Raw genomic sequence first — 20,652 nt, 5'->3', positions numbered from 1 at the left:
AATGATCTTCCTCAAGGAAAAAAATGAAAGTGTCTGAAGCGGGGCTCGAACCTGGGTTCTTCCGGGTCACAGTGCAATGCCTTAACCACTCAACCACTTCGCCCCCCTGTACTCTTAATGTCCACTTATAATACCTTTCACGTGGCTTGTGGTTCCTGACCTCCCATAGTGGGCAGGGAGGTCCTTGTGTATACTATCCTCCTGTGTCTGTTTTTTTATTGCTTTCTGTCTTTGTCTTGGATTGAGATTACTTGGTTTTGTCCTGACCCTAGCCGGAGTCCTTGGCTGTGAGGGAAACAGTCACGGTCGAATGTATAGTTATAGTTTTGGGAGACGATTTATTTTTCCTTGTAAATCATCTCTCATGTACTGATATTTTTAACATATAATGTGTAAACATTTGAGTGAATTCCTCTTATTGGGATCTTGTGCCTGTGTCTGGGTGAGACTTTTATGTGATCTCAAACTAAGTACACTGATAGTGTGTTCTTGGAATCTACCTTTGTTCCCTATTTGTACCATTCTCCTTTGTCTTACTTTTCCCCTCATGTCCTTTTAATTATACATCTAGACTGTTTTTACTCTCCAATTTTATTCCTTTTTAGTGGCGCTGATATGACCTAAATGTGTTGTAAGCGCCGTAAAACCCTTAAAAACAAACAAACAACTCTACCATTCTTGAATTCAAAACTGGCAAATAGAATGTAAAATATTAGACCAGACCCACATACATAAATTCTCTGTTTAAGTTTAACTGAATTTATTTTTAAAATGGCTAGAAAACAGAAAAGGTCCAGGTATTAAGACTTGCTTACGCCTTTCCGCCAAGGCACATAAGAAGATCCCGTCGCTTAGGCGTTCCATGAAGGAATATAGATAATCCATCAAACAAGATGTCTGATGTCAACAGGAATAACCCATGTTGTCCAAAGTGAGCAATATTAAGGCTTGGCTGAATATAATCATTATCTGTCTATAAATAAGTGAATAAGAAAAAAAAAATTCATGACCAAACAGAAGTGGCGTCAAACCTACTCTTCCGATTCTAAATTCCTTAGAAGTGTGTAGTTAACCAGCCCTCCAGAATACAAATAGTGAATTGGTTACATATTGAATCATTAGGTGACATAAATATTTTAGTATCAGGATGTATAGACAGATTCTTAGGATTACGGGACGTAAAAGCAGGGATGGATGATCTTTCCTGATAACCAGCATATATTTAGACTTGAAAAAAAGATGCCATCACTCTGACAACAGAAGATGAATTACACAAGGTATGTATTCAGTCCTCCGGAAGATTGGTGTAACACTTCCAATGAGATTGGAACCAGTTTTTTTTTTACATCACACTTTTACTTTTGTTCCCTATTGAAAAAAAAAGAATTTATGCATTGTCATTGTCTGGCCGTTGCCTGAAATCCAAAAAAGATTTTGACCTAAATGCACAATCATGGCCCTAACAGGTAACACAAAGCAAATGCCAATGTCAAGGATCTTATTTTTTTAAATGTATAATTGTATTGTGTAATGAGTTTATAAGGTGTCAAGTTTACTCTGCGCATGCTCACGTACATTCACAAACTTAAGCACTCACTTTTAAAATACAAATTAACATACACTTTCTTTTATAAATCTCGTTTACTCACACAACACAGCACACATGCTGACTCGAACTAACACATCGCATTCGTCAATATGTAAAAAAAAGAAAGGGATGTCTATGTAAAATGGCGAGCAGCACACGCACTGTAATGAGTGGAAATTGTTGATTGAATACATTTCGTTTTCAAAGACTAAAAGTAAAAGCGTGTTAGGCATTTATCTGTCTGTCATATATATATATATATATATATATATATATATATATATATATATATATATATATATATATATATATATATATATATATATATATATATATATATATATATATATATATATATATTTATGAGTGTTGGTAGGTACTTGTAGATACGAAAGTGCTCGATAATGGTGGTTAGAGCTAATATATAATGTACATTTTCACTCACATTTTTTGCCGAGACGACTCGTTTCTGTGTTTTTCACACTTCTTCAGTCGGCATAATCCATTTTGTCATGTCCGTAGAAAACTCCAAACTAAAGTTGTTTCGCTGTGTAGTGATGATTAGTTTTGATGTGTATTGTGATGTGCTCTCATGTTTATGTTATGAGTGTGTGTGTGTGTGCGTGTAGGTGTGTTGTGTGTGATATTGTATTGGAATGTGGTTGCGGCGGGGGGGGGGGGGGGGGGGGGGGGGGGGAAGAGGGGGAGGAGGGGTATAATGGGGTCGGGAGGGGGGGGGGGGGGGGGGGGGGGGTTATTTGGCCTTTTGCGTTTGAGCTTGAATTTGTTAGAGTGTCTGCACATTGTCATCAGTTCAGATCTTTTGTTTAAGGTGCTATTGTTTCTGTGGTTATGTAGTAAAATCTCCAGTTTCTCTGTCAGGCATAAATTGCATTTTCTAGCACCTGACAGAGAAACTGGAGATTTTACTACACAACCACGGAAACAATAGCACCTTAAACAAAAGATCTGAACTGATGACAATGTGCAGACACTCTAACAAATTCAAGCTCAAAACGCAAAAGGCCAAATAACCCCCCCCCCCCCCCTTTCCTCCCCCCCCCCTTCCCCCCCCCCCGACCCCATTATACCCCTCCTCCCCCTCTTCCCCCCCCCCCCCCCCCCCCCCCCCCCCGCCGCAACCACATTCCACTACAATATCACACACACACATGTACACACAACACACCTACACGCACACACACACATACAAACACACACACACACTCATAACATAAACATGAGAGCACATCACAATACACATCAAAACTAATCATCACTACACAGCGAAACAACTTTAGTTTGGAGTTTTCTACGGACATGACAAAATGGATTATGCCGACTGAAGAAGTGTGAAAAACACAGAAACGAGTCGTCTCGGCAAAAATGTGAGTGAAAATTTACATTATATATATATATATATATATATATATATATATATATATATATATATATATATATATATATATATATATATATATATATAAAACAAGAGATAGATAAACATATATCATATGTAAAGAGAGAGAGAGATGACAGAGGGTCTACTCAGAATTTAGATTTAGAATGATTGCGTTTCAGTGACCAATATGTAACCGACCACAGACAGCCGACAGGGTTTGTTGGTATTCTGGGTAATACAATAGAGCCACCGCCCAAACATTTCAATGTCTTAATGCTGGTGGTATCCCGACAATGGAAACTTTGCATGTTTTTCCGTCTAATTTCAATGTTGTCAAATTTCGGTATATGTATGGAATTCAGTATTTTATAAACCCTCATTATATTTTCCAATTACTTGCTAGACAGAAAAAGTAAGTACAAAAAGTCTTTTTGCAGGAGTTCAACACTCTGAAAGGAGTCGGTCTATGTGTTTGTGTAAAAGTTCATAAATTTTTGCCTTCTGAATTGGCATCCCTGAAATTTGCATTCACTTCCCCCCCACCCCACCCCCCACCAATCAAATGTTCTGGCAGTGACAGTGAGAGACTTGTAGTGTGGTGGAACAAATAGATGCAGTTTCCCTCTCTTCACAAGTTCGATAATGTGTTAATGTAATAAACAAAAAATGTTGGCTGAAGAAGAGTTTTGAGCCCGAAACGTTCCGTGTTTGGTATTTTGTTCTTTTTTTTTTGAAGCTGTTTATATTCTTTTTTGTTTATTACATTTTACAGTTCATAACGTCTAGCAGCTTTGTATCACTTTGACTAGAGTGTTACTGATAGTTTATCATCTCAATTACTCTAAAACTGGGGGTTAGTGCTAAAAAAACAAAAACAAATGAGGCTTTCAGTTCAAAATTCCATTTTTTTCCCTTCACTTTTTGTCACCATCAGCGCTGAATTTATTCTCGATTTGATAAAAGGCAGCGGGGTTGAAGCTCTGGACCAAGATCAGCATATAATACATGTATAACAGCATATAATACATGTATAACAACATATAATACATGTATAACAGCATATAATACATGTATAACAGAATATAATACATGTATAGCAGCATATAATACACGTATAACACCATATAATACATGTATAACAGCATATAATACATGTATAACAGCATATAATACATGTATAACAGCATAGAATACATGTATAACAGCATATGGTACATGTATAACAGCATATAATACATGTATAACAGCATATTACATGTATAACAGCATATAATACATGTATAACAGCATATAATACATGTATAACAGAATATAATACATGTATAGCAGCATATAATACACGTATAACACCATATAATACATGTATAACAGCATATAATACATGTATAACAGCATATTACATGTATAACAGCATATAATACATGTATAACAGCATATAATACATGTATAACAGCATAGAATACATGTATAACAGCATATTACATGTATAACAGCATATAATACACGTATAACACCATATAATACATGTATAACAGCATATAATACATGTATAACAGCATATAATACATGTATAACAGCATATTACATGTATAACAGCATATAATACACGTATAACACCATATAATACATGTATAACGGCATATAATACATGTATAACAGCATATAATACACGTATAATCTGCATGAAAAGGGACAAACACGTAGAAGAAGACGATGTTTGGTGTGTCCAGTCTAGCCTCAGTCAATTCTCCACGTATCATCGTCCTGGTCTGGCAGTTGATACAAAGACAATCGATGGGCTCTTTGTCGACGTTCCACGCTGTTCTGAATCACTTTGAGGAATTCCCGATCTCTCTGAGGCGCAGAACTCGATCGTTTGTTGGAACGTGTAGCATGAGCATTTTTGAGCTGGTTGGCAATCTGCTGATGGTGTTGGTTGTGGTGATGGTGATGGTGAGGGGAGTTTTGACTTCTATTTCTAATCTCCTTCATTTTACCCGATGCTGAGGACGGTATGATTCTTTTCTTAGGCCGTGATCTGTCAAACTGTTGAAAAAGTTGCTGATGTTGTTGATGAACGTTATGGTTGTTTTTAGGGTTGCTGCCGGGATTGGTGGTGTATACCATCGTCATACGTGACGGCAACGCTTGATGGTTGAAGTGTTGGTGATTGGGATTATGGGATATGTAACGACCTAGATGTGGCTTACCACTGGTTTGGGTAAAGATATTTTGCTGCTTTTGTTGAATGGACGGAGAGTAGGATCCAGACGATTGCCGCCCTGGCACGACTACCCTTGGACGATATAAACGTTGGACTTGTGGCTGGTTGTTGCTCTCTTTGAGTTTATCGCTTCCTTTAGACGAGAGCAAGAAATTCTCATCCAAGCTATTATTGTCAGAGGTGTAGTTCGAGATCGTGTCAGCAGTGTTGTTATCTTTGCTTTTTTTCTTGTTTTTCTTCGATTTGTTTGACGCGTTACTCTGTTGATCTATCAAATCAGGAGTTGTCGGTCTTGAGTTATGAGGAGATGGCGTTGGTGGAAGAGGTCGTTTGCCACTGCTGGTGTTGCTGCCTTGACTGTTTCTGCTGCTGTTTGGGTTCTGGGAGGCACTTCGTGGTCTAGGATGAACCTCGGCTTGGACGACTTGACGCTCCTCACTGTGACTTCTACTGGCGGCTTTTCTTGGCGTGGAGGAGGTGAAGGTATTCTGATCATCGTCACGATTCTTGCCGATATCATTGCCCTCCAGGTCAGAGAGGTCAAGGGTCAGAGGTGAAAACATGGTATTGCTGAGGACAAGAAATATTATGATATTATATTAGTTACAATGGAAAACAGATATTGATCACCGTGATATTGTTTTTAAAAATATTGACAATATTCTCTGTTTTACTAGAGATCTTCTATAATTAAGTCTATCATAACTTAACGTTTTCAATAAGAAATTGTTTAGTCACAGCAATGCTACTTATGTACATTCAATTTTAAATTTTTCAGCGATGGTAAAAGTAGTCCTTCAGAACCACCAGGTCCATGGAGCCGGAGTTTATGGCGTGAAACGGACAATAGCAATTGCTTGGTAACCTTTTGAGAGTACGCTAGTCTATCGGAAGTACTTCCGCCAGATCTAACAGACCCAGCTACCCAATTCACTGTTGGATGGACAGAGAAAAATCTCGACTGCACCCGGGATCGATCTCGGTCCCTTTGCTTGTAGGTATTCCAAACCCAAAATTAGATCACTTTTATATGATCATTTTAAGTCGCTTAATTGATAGAGCTTGTTGTTCTGATTAAAATGATATCAAAATCATTTATGTATCTTCATTTTTAAGGAAGTTATGACTATTTGAGTTTTAGCGAAAACGGGTCAAAATACGGTCCCGCAGTGATCGCCCAAAAACCCTCTTTTTTGAACCAGCAATACGAGAACGTAAATCAAGCAAACTCATTAAAATTAATTAGAGCCAGACAAAATGGTGCTGTGAATGGCTCCATTTTTTCCCCATAGGTCTAGATGCATAAATTTTTTCCAGTTACACTTGTGAAGCGAGTGCTCTAGCAAGTGATCTATCGGGACCCCATAAGCGATGGTCTTCATCAATTAAATGTGTTGGAAGTCCTTTCGTCGTTAATCTGAATTGAAGATGATAGATTATCTGTGCTTGCTGTTTTCAAAATCAATTTTCACCGAGTCGAAGAAAATGGAAGACAAACGTATCAATTCTAACTAGAATATCAAGATGAATTTCAAATTATTACCCCCCCCCCCCCCCCCCACCCCCCCCCCCCCAACCAAAAAAAAAAAGCATAACAAACTAAAATAATCATTTTGAATATACAACCCCCAAAAAATCACCCCCCCCCCCCCCCCCACCCCACTCCAAAAATATAAAAGAAAAGAATGCCTCATCCAAAGACACAAAGTAGGGGCCTCGGGTTTTGTTATCCATCTGGTAACTGGACATGTCCAGCATTGCTTGAAGACGACACAGGATACTGTATCTTTTTTTTAAAAACTGAGCTTTTATATAGCGCAATATCCACTAAACGTACTCAAAGCGTTTAACAAGGGCTCCCTGGCCAACAGCAACATTTACCATTTAGGAAGTACATGACGCCTGTTAGTCGATATTACAATTTTTTTTCGGACAGAGATACCGCTGTTAATGGCCAGGCACTCATTTTACACCTGAGTACGGTGAGAGAATGTGAGTAAAGAGCGTACTATCAGGACTCAACTATCCGCCGGGCCAGGTTCGAACCCAGAACCTTCCGATCCGAAAGCGAGTGTCATATCACTAGACCACATTTATGATACAACACGTGTAGCGTTACTTACAAATCGATTGTGTCAGATGGTGCACGTGTACTGATTGAGGCTGGAAGAAAAAAACAAACAAACAGAATAATATAGGTGAAAGGGGAGACGACTGAAAATAATAATAATAATAATAATAATAATAATAATAATAATATAATAATAATAATAATAATAATAATAATAATAATAATAATTAATAAAAATAATAATAATAATAATGAAAATAGATGATGATGATGATGATGATGATGATGATGATGATGATGATGATGATGATACTGATGATAATAATAATAACAATAATAAAAATAATTATGGTACAGCTGTAATAATAATAATAATAATAATAATAATAATAATAATAATGATGATGATGAAGAATATATATGATATATAATGATGATGATGATAAATATAATATCATAATATATAATGTAATAAAAATCATAATATTAATCATAATATCTTTAAAAAATATAAGCTCGGGGGTCCAAATGGTTCCATACAGTCCTTGTTAAATGTTTGCCAGCTTGCACAGAAATACTGGCAAATCTACAAATTATAAAAGTATTTTTTACAAATTGATATACGAACAACTTGAACACTTTTTCTAAATTAAGGGAAATTCTATCACCCGTTGAATCAAATGATTATTTATAAACCTGCGAGGGTATACTAATCGGTCATTCGATGTTGGGAACCGCCACCAATCTGACCGTCGTTATGCCAGATTTATTTTCGCGCACCTGCGTACATACTTTATTACCGGACCAATTTTGATCGTTGATGACTCAAAAGATTAGTCCCGATCTATGTTATTTTCCATACAGTAGTATAGTATAATAACTATAATTTTAGATGATTGCCTGTTCGTAATAGCCTTCATTTCTCCGCAAATTTTTAAATAAAATTAGGTTTAGGTAATAAAATGTGAACGGGTAATAATAGTAATAATTATAATAATAATAAATAAATAATAATAATAATAATAATAAATAATAATAATAATAATAATATAATAATAATAATAATAATAAATAATAATAATAATAATAATAATAATAATAATAATAAATATAATAATAATAAATAATAATAATAATAATAAATAATAAAAATTAATATCAATCGTAATAATGCTGAAAACTTATATGACGTTATAACTCCGAGACACCAGACTCTAAGCGCTTAATGTTCATGGGCACAGTAATGCGTTCAAAATTTGCTCCCAGATAGTTCAAAATTAACCTAAAATAAAGCTTTCATTTTCATCACTCGTGATTCCAGATCAACTTGTATTTATTTTTTATTCAAATCTGGTCTCGACCTACCTGCTGGTCTGAGTATTTTAATCCTAATTCGTTTGGCGTGCGTCAAGGTGGCCACTTGCTTGTCGGACAGTCCGCACACGGGGATGTCTTCAATCTGGCAACGAGAGTTATATCTAATATATCTTATAGATAGAATGAAGTTAACGTCACTCGGGTCTTTGTTATTGTTTTTTTTTGCCATCCACGTTTATGAGTAATTCTCATTGAACTGTATTATCCAGACTATAAAAGTTCATGGTTACACAGAGTTTTGTGTGTTGGTCCGTAATACTTCCGGATGGCACTGTTGTGATCTCCTTTGTCAAGCGCATACTATCTATATTATATCTATCAGTATTATATACGGCAGAATCTGCCAAGGACAGGCAATGAATGGACCTGCTACGATGTTGCAATAATTGGATTCAATAGTCTGATGTCACGTCGCCCAGCAACGACGGCCATCGTGGTTCTAAACAAAGAAAATCGGTACTTTTTATTCTTCATGCTGGCTAGAACTTTTCATATATCTTGTGATCAGAATGTGTAAAATTCAAAAACATGATCAGATTTATAATGTTTTTTTCCCTCTGGATACTCTTTTATGCTCGTCGGAGAAATATTTCGTAATGGCGTCCGCCATTTTCCCGATAGTTTAGAGCCAGTTACTAATTTGCCATGCGTCATTACGAGGGAAGCGACGTTACGACTGTTGAAGCGTATTCAAGCTGATAAAATAATCGAACTCTAAAGATTCGAGTACATCAAAATATCTCTCCGGCTATCGACCCAATCAGCAAATTCTTTCCCGCACTCGTACACCGTCGCAAACTCACCCGGAAGCTTCGTCACAACAACACACCGTTCAACTAGATGCTCTACGGTTTCGGGCTCGTTACCACAACGGGTACATGTTGAACAGGTGGAAAGAGAGTGTCACACCTCATACTCATAGCCCTTCATAAGTGGATGGTGATTGCTATCACCATTGAGATGTTAAAAGCACGGCTGAGGTTGTGAAATCTGTTGACCTCGCTGGCGAGTTATTCAATCGATTTACTGACCTCCAAAAATCGATCTCCTTTGCTGAGTCCTGCTTTGCTGGCAGGTGAATTCTTTTCAACGTTCTTGACCACGATGTAGTTGAGATTGTCTCTGAGAAGAGAAATAAGGGAAGGGGTGGGTGGGTGGGGGGGGGGGGGGTTGTGGGTAGTAATAATTATACTTTGGGCTCGTACACAACACATTTCAGAGGTTAAAAAGTTCACTCAACTTGGTCTAAGAGATGTGAGCACACATTAATGTTAAAAGACCGAGTTTGAAAATCTGATACTCGCGCATATAATCTACTACTAAAAGTGCTCTGCGAGTGCTTTGACAGGTGTCTACAACATCTTGACACAGTATTGAATTGGTCCTGGAGGAATGGGAAGGGTGGGGGGGGGGGGGGGGGGGGGGGTTGTGGGTAGAATAATAATATTTGGCGCATACAACAATTCAGAGGTTTAAAAAATTCTTCTAAGCTTGGTCTAGACATTGAGCGCAATAATAATAAAAAAGACTTGAGCATCTATATAGCGCAATATAATCCACTATAAGTGCTCAAAGTGCTTTACAAGGGGTCTACAACAAAATACAACAGCACTTAATATGGCGCCTGGAAAGTAATATTACATTATTTTTTCGGACAGAGACACGCCTGTTAACGACCAGGTACTCAATTTACACCTGAGTACGATGTGGGAATGTGAGTAAAGAGCCTTTTCTAAGGACTCAACGATGAGCCGCTCAGAGCGGGATTCGAACCCAGGACCTTCCGATCTGTAGGCGAGTGTCATACCACTAGACTACATAGCGGCAAAATAGATGATGATGATGATTGTGATGATGCTGCTGCTGATGATGATGATGGTGATAATGAAAACGATGATGATGATGAAAATGGTGATGACGATGATGGTGATGATGAAAAATCATAATTTTAATGGTTTTATATATGGAGTGTACATATATGCAGGTCTGAACAATATTTTGCGTCATTTAAAAAAAATTTCCATTACAGCAATGAGGCCATAAGGAATTGGGTTATCAGACCTGCTAATAAATGCACGTTGGTCAAAGGGAATGAGATAAAATTGAGCTTAAAAAAATATAGCTTTTATATATCCTCTAAACGTGCTCAACCCTCTTTACAAGGGGTCCTTGGCCAACAGCAACACTTAACATGTGAGACAGGACATGACGCCTGTTAGGCGAGATTACATTTTTTTTTGGACAGAGACAACGCTGTTAACAGCCAGGTACTCATTTTACACCTGAGTACGGTGAGAGAATGTGAGTAAAGAGCCTTTTCCATGCACCGAGCGAGACTCGAACCCAGGATTTTCCGATCCGAAAGCGAGTGTCATATCACAAGACCACATAGCCGCACTAGATATCTAGATATTTTAAACCCCCCCCCCCCCCCCCCCCCCCCGCCCCCCCCCCAACTTAGCTGATAACCACTGACTACTGACTTGCGAAGAGAGTGGCTGACGTCCTCTCTATAGCCGCAAGTCCTCCCCCCCCCCCCCATCCCATTAACTTCTAACCTTTGACCCACCTGTAAACACCACATCCAAGCTTCCCTTTCTTGGTTGGATAAACAGAGACTTCCCAGTCATCCATCGATGTTGAAACGATTCCTATAAAAAGGCAACGACAAAATGTGATTACAATTACAATTAAACGGAACGGATCTACCACCACATGTTCTTTTCACGCTTCCAATCCCAAAGTGCACGGTTTTAGCCCAATTTCCCCAAATACAATGAATATGAGGAAAATATATGTATTAACACAGTTATTTCCCTTGTTTAATATAGCTGTCATAGGGAAAATTTAAGGCCTTAAACCGGAACGTTATGATTAATTGCCAGAGTGGTTCTATAGCAGATGGGTGTGTGTGTATGTGTGTGTGTATGTGTGTGTGTATGTGTGTGTATATGTGTGTATGTGTATGTATGTGTGTGTGTGTGTTCCAATGTAATATACCATATTTCCTTTTCTTGTTTACTCGAAGAAGGCCAAAGGCCGAAACGTTTACTTTGTTATGTATCTCACTTAACTGAACTTAATTTTCACAAAGTCTCAGGTTTTTGGGGGTCCCGATAGCTCAGTTGTTAAAGCACTTGTTTCACAAGCAGAGGGACCGAGATCGATCCCGGGTGCAGTCGATTTTTTTCTGACCCCCCCCCCCCTCCCTCTCCACCCAGTAGTGATTGGGTAGCTGGGTTTGATAGATCTGGTGGAAAGTACTTAGCGTCCTATCCAAAGAGGATAACAAGCAATTGCTATTATCCATTTCACGCTGTAGAAACCGGGATAAACTCCGGCTTCATGAGCCTATGGCTCTGAAAAACTACTTTTTATTCATATTTTGTGAATATAACTTCAATTTTTAACATCTTAATCATAATAACGTTTTGAGGTGATATGATATAATTGTGTACCTACTTATTTGAAGGTCTGATTACCCAACTCGTTATGGGCTCATTGTTGTATTGGAAATTATTGTAGTCCCAAACCAATGAAACATTAACTATTATTCCACCTCTCTCTCTAAATTTATAGTAACGCGTAATGATATCAAGTTTACAATAATAATTTGTGACGTCAGATTATCAAAGGTTGAATTTCACTAAAATTATATTTTTGAAAGAACTCTAAGTATCATTTAAATATTTTAGAAAATGTATTTCACTCAGAGATGACGAAATCGGAATCGACTGAGGGGTAGAATAAAAGATTTCTTTCACTCTTGTGTTTTGGGATTCGAACTTTGTTCCCAACGCGTGTACGCTCCTGCAGCGGCTGGGAACACGTCCGGAATTCCAAAAAGCAAGAGTGTAAGAATCGTATATTGCCCATTGCAACAATGTGAAATCAAGAAAGCGACGTGCACATATTTTCAAGTCTGATAGGCGAACGCAATTTCGGGCTTACTTTTAACATTGGAATGGATAATATTTTACGTAATTCCATTATAACAATTAGCCCAAAAACAATGTGGGTTATCAAACATCTAAATATGTGCACATCGAAATAAAAAACCCCAAAACAAAAAAAAAAAAACAACAACAAAAAACAAAACAAATCCATAATTGCGTTCAGTTCTCAGGCCTACAAATAATACTAGGTGCACATCGGTGCGCATCCATCCGAGCCACTACGGAAAAGTAAAATGAAAGGGAGTGTTCTGCATTGTGTTATCTACTCAGCAATACGCTTCAACAGTCGTAACGTCACTTCCCTCGTATTTACGCATGGTAACTTAGTAACTGGCTCTAAACTATCGGAACAATGGCGGACGCTCTTATGAAATATTTCTCTGACGAGCATAAAAGCGTATCCAGAGGGGAAAAAAAACCCATTAAAAATCTGATCATGTTTTGACTTTTACACATTCTGATAACAAGACATATGAAAAGTTCTAGCCAGCATGAAGAATAAAAAGTACCGATTTTCTTTGTTTAGAACCACGATGGCCGCCGTTGCTGGGCGACGTGACATCAGACTATGGAATCCAATTTCATTATAACAATGAGCCCATAACAATATGGGTTATCAGGCCTGTAAATTAGTGCACGTCGCAAAAAAAAAAAAAAATAATTTAAAAATCCATAATTGGATTCAATAGTCTGATGTCACGTCAGCCCAGCAACGAGCAGCTTGGTTCTAAACAAAGAAAATCGGTAATTTTTTATTCTTCTTGCTGGCTAGAACCTTTTCACACGTCATGTGATCAGAAAGTATAAAAGTCAAAACAGGATCAGATTTATAATGTTTTTCTCCTCTGGATACAATTTTATGCTCGTCGGAGAAGTATTTCATAAAGGCGTCCGACATTGTTCCGATAGTTAAAACCAGTTATTAAGTTACTGTGCGTCATTACGAGGGAAGTGACGTCACCCCTGTTGAAGGCTATTTCGTTCAGTTATCAGGCGTGCAAATAATATTGTGTGCACATCGGTGCGCATCCATCCGAGCCATTACTGAAAAGTAAAATGAAAAGGGAGTGTTCTGAATTCATTGTATTATCCACTCAGCAATTTCTATTTCTATTAAACGTTCTATTGACTTCAACTTTCAACCTTAACTATTGGATCAATTCATTGTCCAGAGGAGTTGAAGCAAAACCAATTATTATCCAAATGATACGTTAATGTTAAGAGTTAAGCAAACCACGCATTCCTTTCAAAGATTCGATAAAAATCAAAACAATGCGTCTATCTTCATCTTCACTTTTTAAGGCTTTAACCAGTTACCTGCCGTAATCTGAAAAAACACACGTAACTATTTAAAAATTTGGCCAGAAAACTCGTCCTTCAAATATTGATCGATTAAAATGAACTTCATCTTTATCAAAAACTCTCAAACCTGGGACTTAGCGAAATGTAATAATGCCTAACAGTCTCATCTAACATTTTAAGTGTTGCTATTGGCTTGGGACTCCTTGTAAAGCGCATTGAGCACGTTCAGTGGATATTGAGCTATATAAACCCTCTAGTTTTTAAAAATAAAGGCTTCAACAAAGATCGATCTGCATCGTGACTACTGTCCCGGGGTGAAAATGGGAAAGCGAAATGCCAAGTTAGAATAAAATCGAACTCCGCCCTTAAAGGCTTTCAAAGATCTTATAAGAGATAAGATGATTTTGACAATAAAACTATTTTAAAACCACGGAAAAACCATTTTGTGTATTAAGTAGTACACAGACCTGCCTAGTTCTACGAAAATTCGTAGAAATACGAATTTTTGACCCCAGCTATACAGTACTGCATTCGCCTCGTTGACTCAATCAATCTTGTGGAAAAGAAAAGTTTAGTTCCTCAGAACCACCTGTAATAGTCAAGGCTTTGAACCATGTTTGGATCATGCTGAAGACAAATTGTTTATTTCTAAAGCTAATTAGAGTAAATATTTCTATTTTTCCCTTGGAAACAATGAAATTTTGAAATTTCAAGTTGGCAGCTCTGAGACCATACAAAACATTATTTCATCCTTTGATGTCAATGGCTTATTGTACTCCATACATTTCTTTTTTAAAATTTGCGTCTGTGCTGGAAGTCTTTGCCAGACTAAATTTTGAAGAGTTTATTCGTATCGATTCGTATCGTATCGTATCGTTTAAGAGCTAATAAGTTCTAAAAGCCTTTAAATGCTCTGTGTAACTTTTATTCATAGATACAATTTATCAATTATATAAATATCCAGTATTCAATGTCAGTTAATTGAGAAGATTGAGAATTAAATATCTAATACATAAATGTCATATTCAATATTCGTAGTATGAATAACTCTATTTACATTCATTTTGCATGTTCAACTTGTACATTCGAGAGTTTCAAATAAATTTTATACAAAAGACAATATTATATCCAATGTTATTTTGTTATTACTTTTAATGTTTGTAATGACTGAACATTAAGGGGAAAAGTTACGCCATGAACCCTCTGACAAAGCAGTTGTGTGGCTATGTGGTCTTGTGGTATGACATTCGCCATCGGATCCCCCCTCGTGGATCTTTACCTTGCAGTTGATGAGGGGGCTTGAGGCACACGGGAGGGCAAAGGTGTAAATCCCGGTCGACCGTCACGAGACCATCCCGGGTATCGAGCCAACGAGCCACATGAGCTGCTCGCCCCGGTGTGTGACTAAATTTGATCCAGACCCGGTGCCCGAATAGCAGCCCTATCCCGGGCGCCACACTATTGTCCTTATGTCGAGTCCCAATCAGTCCCGTCAATGGCGAAGCGGTCTGCCGCCTAGCCAAATAATACCGCGTTCGTGTCGCCAGGGTCGTCGGCACGTCCGAGAAAAAAACAAACGTCCCATGCATCAATCGATTCGCGGCCTGCCGATCGGAAAATGCGACGGCGGGGATGGCGAGCTGACGCGTATATTGTCCCTGAACGTCGAGAGCCAGAGTATGGCAAAAAATGAGCTTTTATCAAAGCTATTGGCCGTTCATTGCGTTGATATCCTCCTTTTACAGGAGACCCACCTTTATTCAGGCGCGCAATCTTCCCGATTCCAGATCCCAGGCTATACGGTGGTCCAACGCGAGGACACCTCGAGGCTCAAAGGAGGGGTTAGCGTTTACGCTAAAGAGCCATCGAAGGTAAGGGTCATTGAGAGCGTAACGGACAGCAATGGGGTGAACCGAATTTCCGTGGAAGTAGGTGGACTGTGTTTGCATAATATATACAAACCACCTAGAGCGACTTGGACTACACCACCGGTACCGGTGGTCAGCCATCCTTCCATCTGTCTGGGAGACTTTAATAGCCACCATCACGAATGGGGCTACCGAGACTGCAATGAGGCAGGAAGACAACTCCGCTCATGGATGGACTGTAATGATCTACACCTAGTGTACGATCCTACAGCCAAGGGTACCTTCCGGGGTACCCGCCATAAGAAGGAGTATACTCCAGACCTCACCCTCGTAACGAAAGGCGCGAACGGTGAACCGTTGCAGGTGAAGCGGACAGTCCTCGGGGACTTTCCGCATAGCCAGCACAGGCCGGTTCTTGTCACAGCTGGGGTGACAATACCGAGGGTGCAGTCTCTCCCACTTTGCAGATGGAAGTTCAGGAAGGCTGACTGGGAGCAATTCAGTTCCTATATCGAGCAGGTCTGCCCTGCCATTCCTCCCAAGTCCAAGAATATAACCAGATTTAGTAGGCTACTGGTTAAGAGCGCTCAACGCTCTATTCCACGGGGCAAACGGAAATTCTACACCCCTTGCTGGACAGCAGAGTCGGAAGAGCTGTACCGAGAGTACCAGCAGACCCAGTCCCAGGACACAGCCGATAGACTACTCCAGTCTCTGGCAGAGGGAAGGAAGCAACGGTGGCAGGAGACCGTGGAAAGTCTCGACTTTACACACTCCAGCCGCCACGCTTGGCGTTTGATAAAGAAATTGGACCCAGTTCGGAATTTCGCGAAGGCTGCACCGGAATGCGAGGCAGACACAATTGCCAAGAATATTAAGAACCGTAGCAAGCGGGTCCCTAATCAGGCTTTTGAGCGCGGTGTCCGCAAGGCGTACCGTACGATTTTGGACTCGCTACCTGCGGAGGAGTCGGACTGGACGGCCCCGTTCAGTCCCCGAGAAGTGGGTGCAGCCATTAGCGAAGTGAAGAACGGCAAAGCAGCTGGGATAGATGGTGTATATCCCGATATGGTGACGCATCTGGGCCCCAGGGCACGGGCCTGGCTAGCAGAGGCAATGTCTGACATCCTTGCAAACGGAAAGCTTCCACAAGTGTGGAAGCATGCGAAGATAGTTGCCATCCTGAAGCCAGGGAAGCCGGCGAAGGAGGCAGACAGTTACAGACCCATATCGCTGCTGAGCTGTCTTTACAAACTGTTGGAGCGTGTTCTATTAAACCGATGGGGGCCGGTCCTAGACGCTGCCCTGCCACCTGAGCAGGCAGGCTTCAGGGAAGGGAGGTGCACCACGGAGCAGGTCATTGCCCTTACAGAGCATATTGAGCACGGGTTCGAGAGAAAACAGCAAACAGGTGCTGTGTTTATAGACCTATCAGCGGCGTACGATACGGTCTGGTGCGATGGGTTAATGCTCAAACTTGCAAAAATCATAAGGTGCAAAAAGACCTTGAAGTTGTTCTCTTCGATCTTAGGGGAAAGGCAATTCCACGTCGCGCTGGGAGACGTCACGAGCAAAGTTAGGAAATTGAAGAATGGGGTCCCTCAGGGGTCGGTACTTGCGCCAATGTTGTTTAACGTTTACATTAGCGATATGCCGAACACTTCCTCCCTGAGGCTGGGATACGCAGACGACTGGGCACTCGTTACTCAGAGTAAAGTGTGGACCCGTCTCAAGAGCGTACTCAGCGAGGACGTCACCAGACTCAAATCCTACTTTGACAAGTGGTACCTGAAGATGAACACTTCAAAAACCGTGGCCACTGCATTTCACTTATGCAGTGGTTGGCACACCCGTAAACTGAATGTCCTAGTCGGGGACCAGCCACTCCCATATGAGCCGCGTCCAAAATACCTAGGGGTGACGCTGGATCGCAGCCTTACCTATCGGGTTCATCTCGAAGGGGTTGCCCGGAAGATAGAGAAGCGGAATAGTCTTCTGAGGAAGCTGGCGGGATCGACTTGGGGCGCTAGCCAAGCGCTCCTGAGAACATCCGCCCTGGCACTATGCTATTCCACCGCGGAGTATTGCGCTCCAGTGTGGGGTAGAAGCAGAAACGTTGAGAAGGTGGATGTAAAACTTCGCAAGTCGATGCACATAGTGTCGGGAACGCTAGCAACAACCCCTAGAGAATGGGGCCCGGTGATGGCAGCGATCCAGCCCCCCGATGTCGGAGGGAGACCATTACGGGAAACTGGCTGAGTAAGATCAAAGAGAGAGGGAATGGGGATACCCCTCTCATGCGCATAATGAACGGTGCCCCCGTTTCGAGCCGAAATAAGTCCCGGCAACCCTTGTACGCAGAATCCCTGACTACGGACAGAGCTGCACATACGAGATGGAAGTCGGTTTGGACGAATTCAATCCCTCGTGGGGGAGGGGACCTACACTCCTCTAAGCTTGGTGAGAAGTTGCCAGGCTTTGATACCAGTAAGAGGAGACACTGGGTAGCTGCGAATCGGCTTCGGTCGAGGAGCTGCCTAACGGCCGGTGCGTTACATCAGTGGGGTCTAACTTCCTGTCCTTTATGTCCACGCTGTGGGCAAGAACCCGAAACGGCAGAGCATCTAGTCGAAAGGTGTGTTGTGACGATGCTACCAGGCGGGTTCGCGACGGTGCACGAATGCGGACCGGACTTTGCTGATTGGGTCGATCGTCATAACATAATAGTGTGAACCATAAGAAGCAGCAGCCATCGGATCGGAAAGTCCTGGGTTCGAGTCCATCTCAGTTAGTCCTTGGAAAAAAAAAGGTCCTTTACTCACATTATCTCACCGTAGTCAAGTGTAAAATGAGTACCTGGCCGTTAATTAACAGCGTTGTCACTGTCAGAAAAAAATATTGTAATACCAACTAACTGGCGTCGTGTCTCGTCCTTCATGTTAAGTGTCGTTATTGGCTAAAGACACCCTGTAAAGCGCTTTGAGCTCGTTTAGTGGATATTACGCTTTATAAAAGCTCAGACTTTGAAAAAATATTTGTGTCATTTCTTTCTTTTCTACTTTCTAATTTTGGCGATCTTTCATTCAAGATACTAAGACAATACTAAAATCTGCGCAACGTACAAGCAGCACCTCGAGCGCATAGTAGTAGTAGTAGGAGCGTAAGGCTACATCTCCACACTGGAAGTCTCTAGCCAGTCTTTAAATTCGTCACCGCAGTTGAGGACAGCCTCGAAACCTCCCGCCAATCTCGTCATAGGGCAGTGGAAGATTATGCGGTCTGCTGTCTCTGGCGTTCCCTGACAATGGAGACAGTCCGCTGACTCCCTCAGATCCCGTCGATGCATGTTTTTTTTTTTTTGGAGCTTTTATATAGCGCAATATCCACTAAACGGGGTTGTCAAACAAAAAATGTCGACTTCACTGGGATTGATCCCGTTCCCTCTGCATGTGAAGCGAATGCTCTACCAACTGAGCTATTGGAAATCCATATAATATAATTAAAGAGTGGCTTTCCAAAACTCCCTAACTCCGTTTTTCCCATTTTGAGAAATTAATGATTATTTCCCCTACAATTCCTCATTCGGTCTATTATTCTATCATAATTTATACTTTAAATTCACACAAATCTAAGGAAATTATTGTGCCAGTTGATGTCAATTAATCTCATGGATAGAAAATCTCAAAAAGTAGATAAATCGACTAAATGAGTTTTGAAAAACCAGCCTTCAATTAGATCTAGATGAATCCAATACGTAACAACCCTACTGCAAACTGCGTTTGAATTCCAGCGCCCTTAATCAGTTCTATTTAATATTCTACGTCTTTCATTCATAAGACAAAACCATTTGTAATCTCCACGTTTTACGTGTAATCTGATCGAACACCGTCGTTCCTAGTGATTAAACAAGTAACTGTCGGTGTCAAGAATAACTCGTATTTCAAAATTTGGCCAGAAAACTCGTCCTTCAAAAATCGATCGAATTAAATGACCCTCATCTTGGCAAAACCCCTCACAGACTTAGAGACTTAGAGAAAACCTCGCGAGGTCCCAGATTTGAACGTTTTTTTTTTTCCAAAATGAGAGTCATTTAAATCGATGGATATTTGAGGGACGAGGTTTCTGGCCAAATTTTGAAATAAGTGTCTTTCCAGATTACGACAGTTGACTGGTTTAACAGCTTACCTTACAAAGCTAATTATGGATAAAGTCCCTATTCAACCAGTCTGCCCTACTCTGAAAAAAAAAAAAAAAATCCAACAAAAACATATTAAAAAATTTGGCCAGAAAACACGTCTTTCAAATATCGATCGATTTAAATGACTCTCATCTTGGTTAAAAACTGTCAAACCCAGGACTTCGGCGAAGTGCTTGCTCCCAATTTTCTAAATTTGATATTTTTAAAAGCACTCAAGAGAACGGGTATCAACTGCGGGGGCAGTTAAGATTTTGACTGACCCCCGTCCAACCCCCAAAGCAAAAATATTTGGGTAGCTGGGTCTGTTAGATTTTGAGTAAAGTATGTCATTCGCGATAGTCTAGCGTCCAATCAAAAGGGTAGCAAGCAATTGATACTGTCATTCAATGCTACAGAAACCGGAATTAACTCCTGCTCCATGGATCGAATGGCTTTTAGGGACTACATTATTTAGTTATCTACGACACACACACACACATACATACACACACGCACACGCACACGCATACACACACGCACAATCACACACACACGCACACATACACACATACACACACACACACGCACACGCATACACAAACACGATTAATTTCCCAAGTAGTCTGTTTTATCGATACGTATTGATCCATTTTCATTTTGTTAAACGAGGGAAAGGAACTCGTTTGA

At 40.2% G+C, this 20,652-nt stretch overlaps 1 protein-coding gene across 1 annotated transcript in view; it reads right to left on the bottom strand.

The window, feature by feature from the left end:
* Positions 1–3,908: 3,908 nt before the first annotated feature.
* The window catches only part of LOC144974782 (uncharacterized), a 35,244-nt gene continuing 18,500 nt past the window's right edge, over positions 3,909–20,652 (bottom strand). The window contains exons 7-11 of the mRNA XM_078918039.1: positions 11,232–11,313; positions 9,694–9,784; positions 8,651–8,744; positions 7,338–7,377; positions 3,909–5,784 (exon numbers count right to left, since the gene is read on the bottom strand). Of these exons, the coding sequence (XP_078774165.1) occupies positions 4,728–5,784; positions 7,338–7,377; positions 8,651–8,744; positions 9,694–9,784; positions 11,232–11,313 (1,364 nt within the window). The 3' untranslated portion in view covers positions 3,909–4,727. The remainder of the gene's footprint in view (positions 5,785–7,337; positions 7,378–8,650; positions 8,745–9,693; positions 9,785–11,231; positions 11,314–20,652) is intronic.

The sequence above is a fragment of the Berghia stephanieae genome, chromosome 6, assembly GCF_034508935.2.
Source record: "Berghia stephanieae isolate SIO BIC M18660-M18661 chromosome 6, UCSD_Bste_1.3, whole genome shotgun sequence".
Classification (NCBI taxonomy): Eukaryota; Metazoa; Mollusca; class Gastropoda; order Nudibranchia; family Aeolidiidae; genus Berghia; species Berghia stephanieae.
Note: the sequence above shows the minus strand (reverse complement) of the source record. Positions and strands in the feature narration are given on the sequence as shown.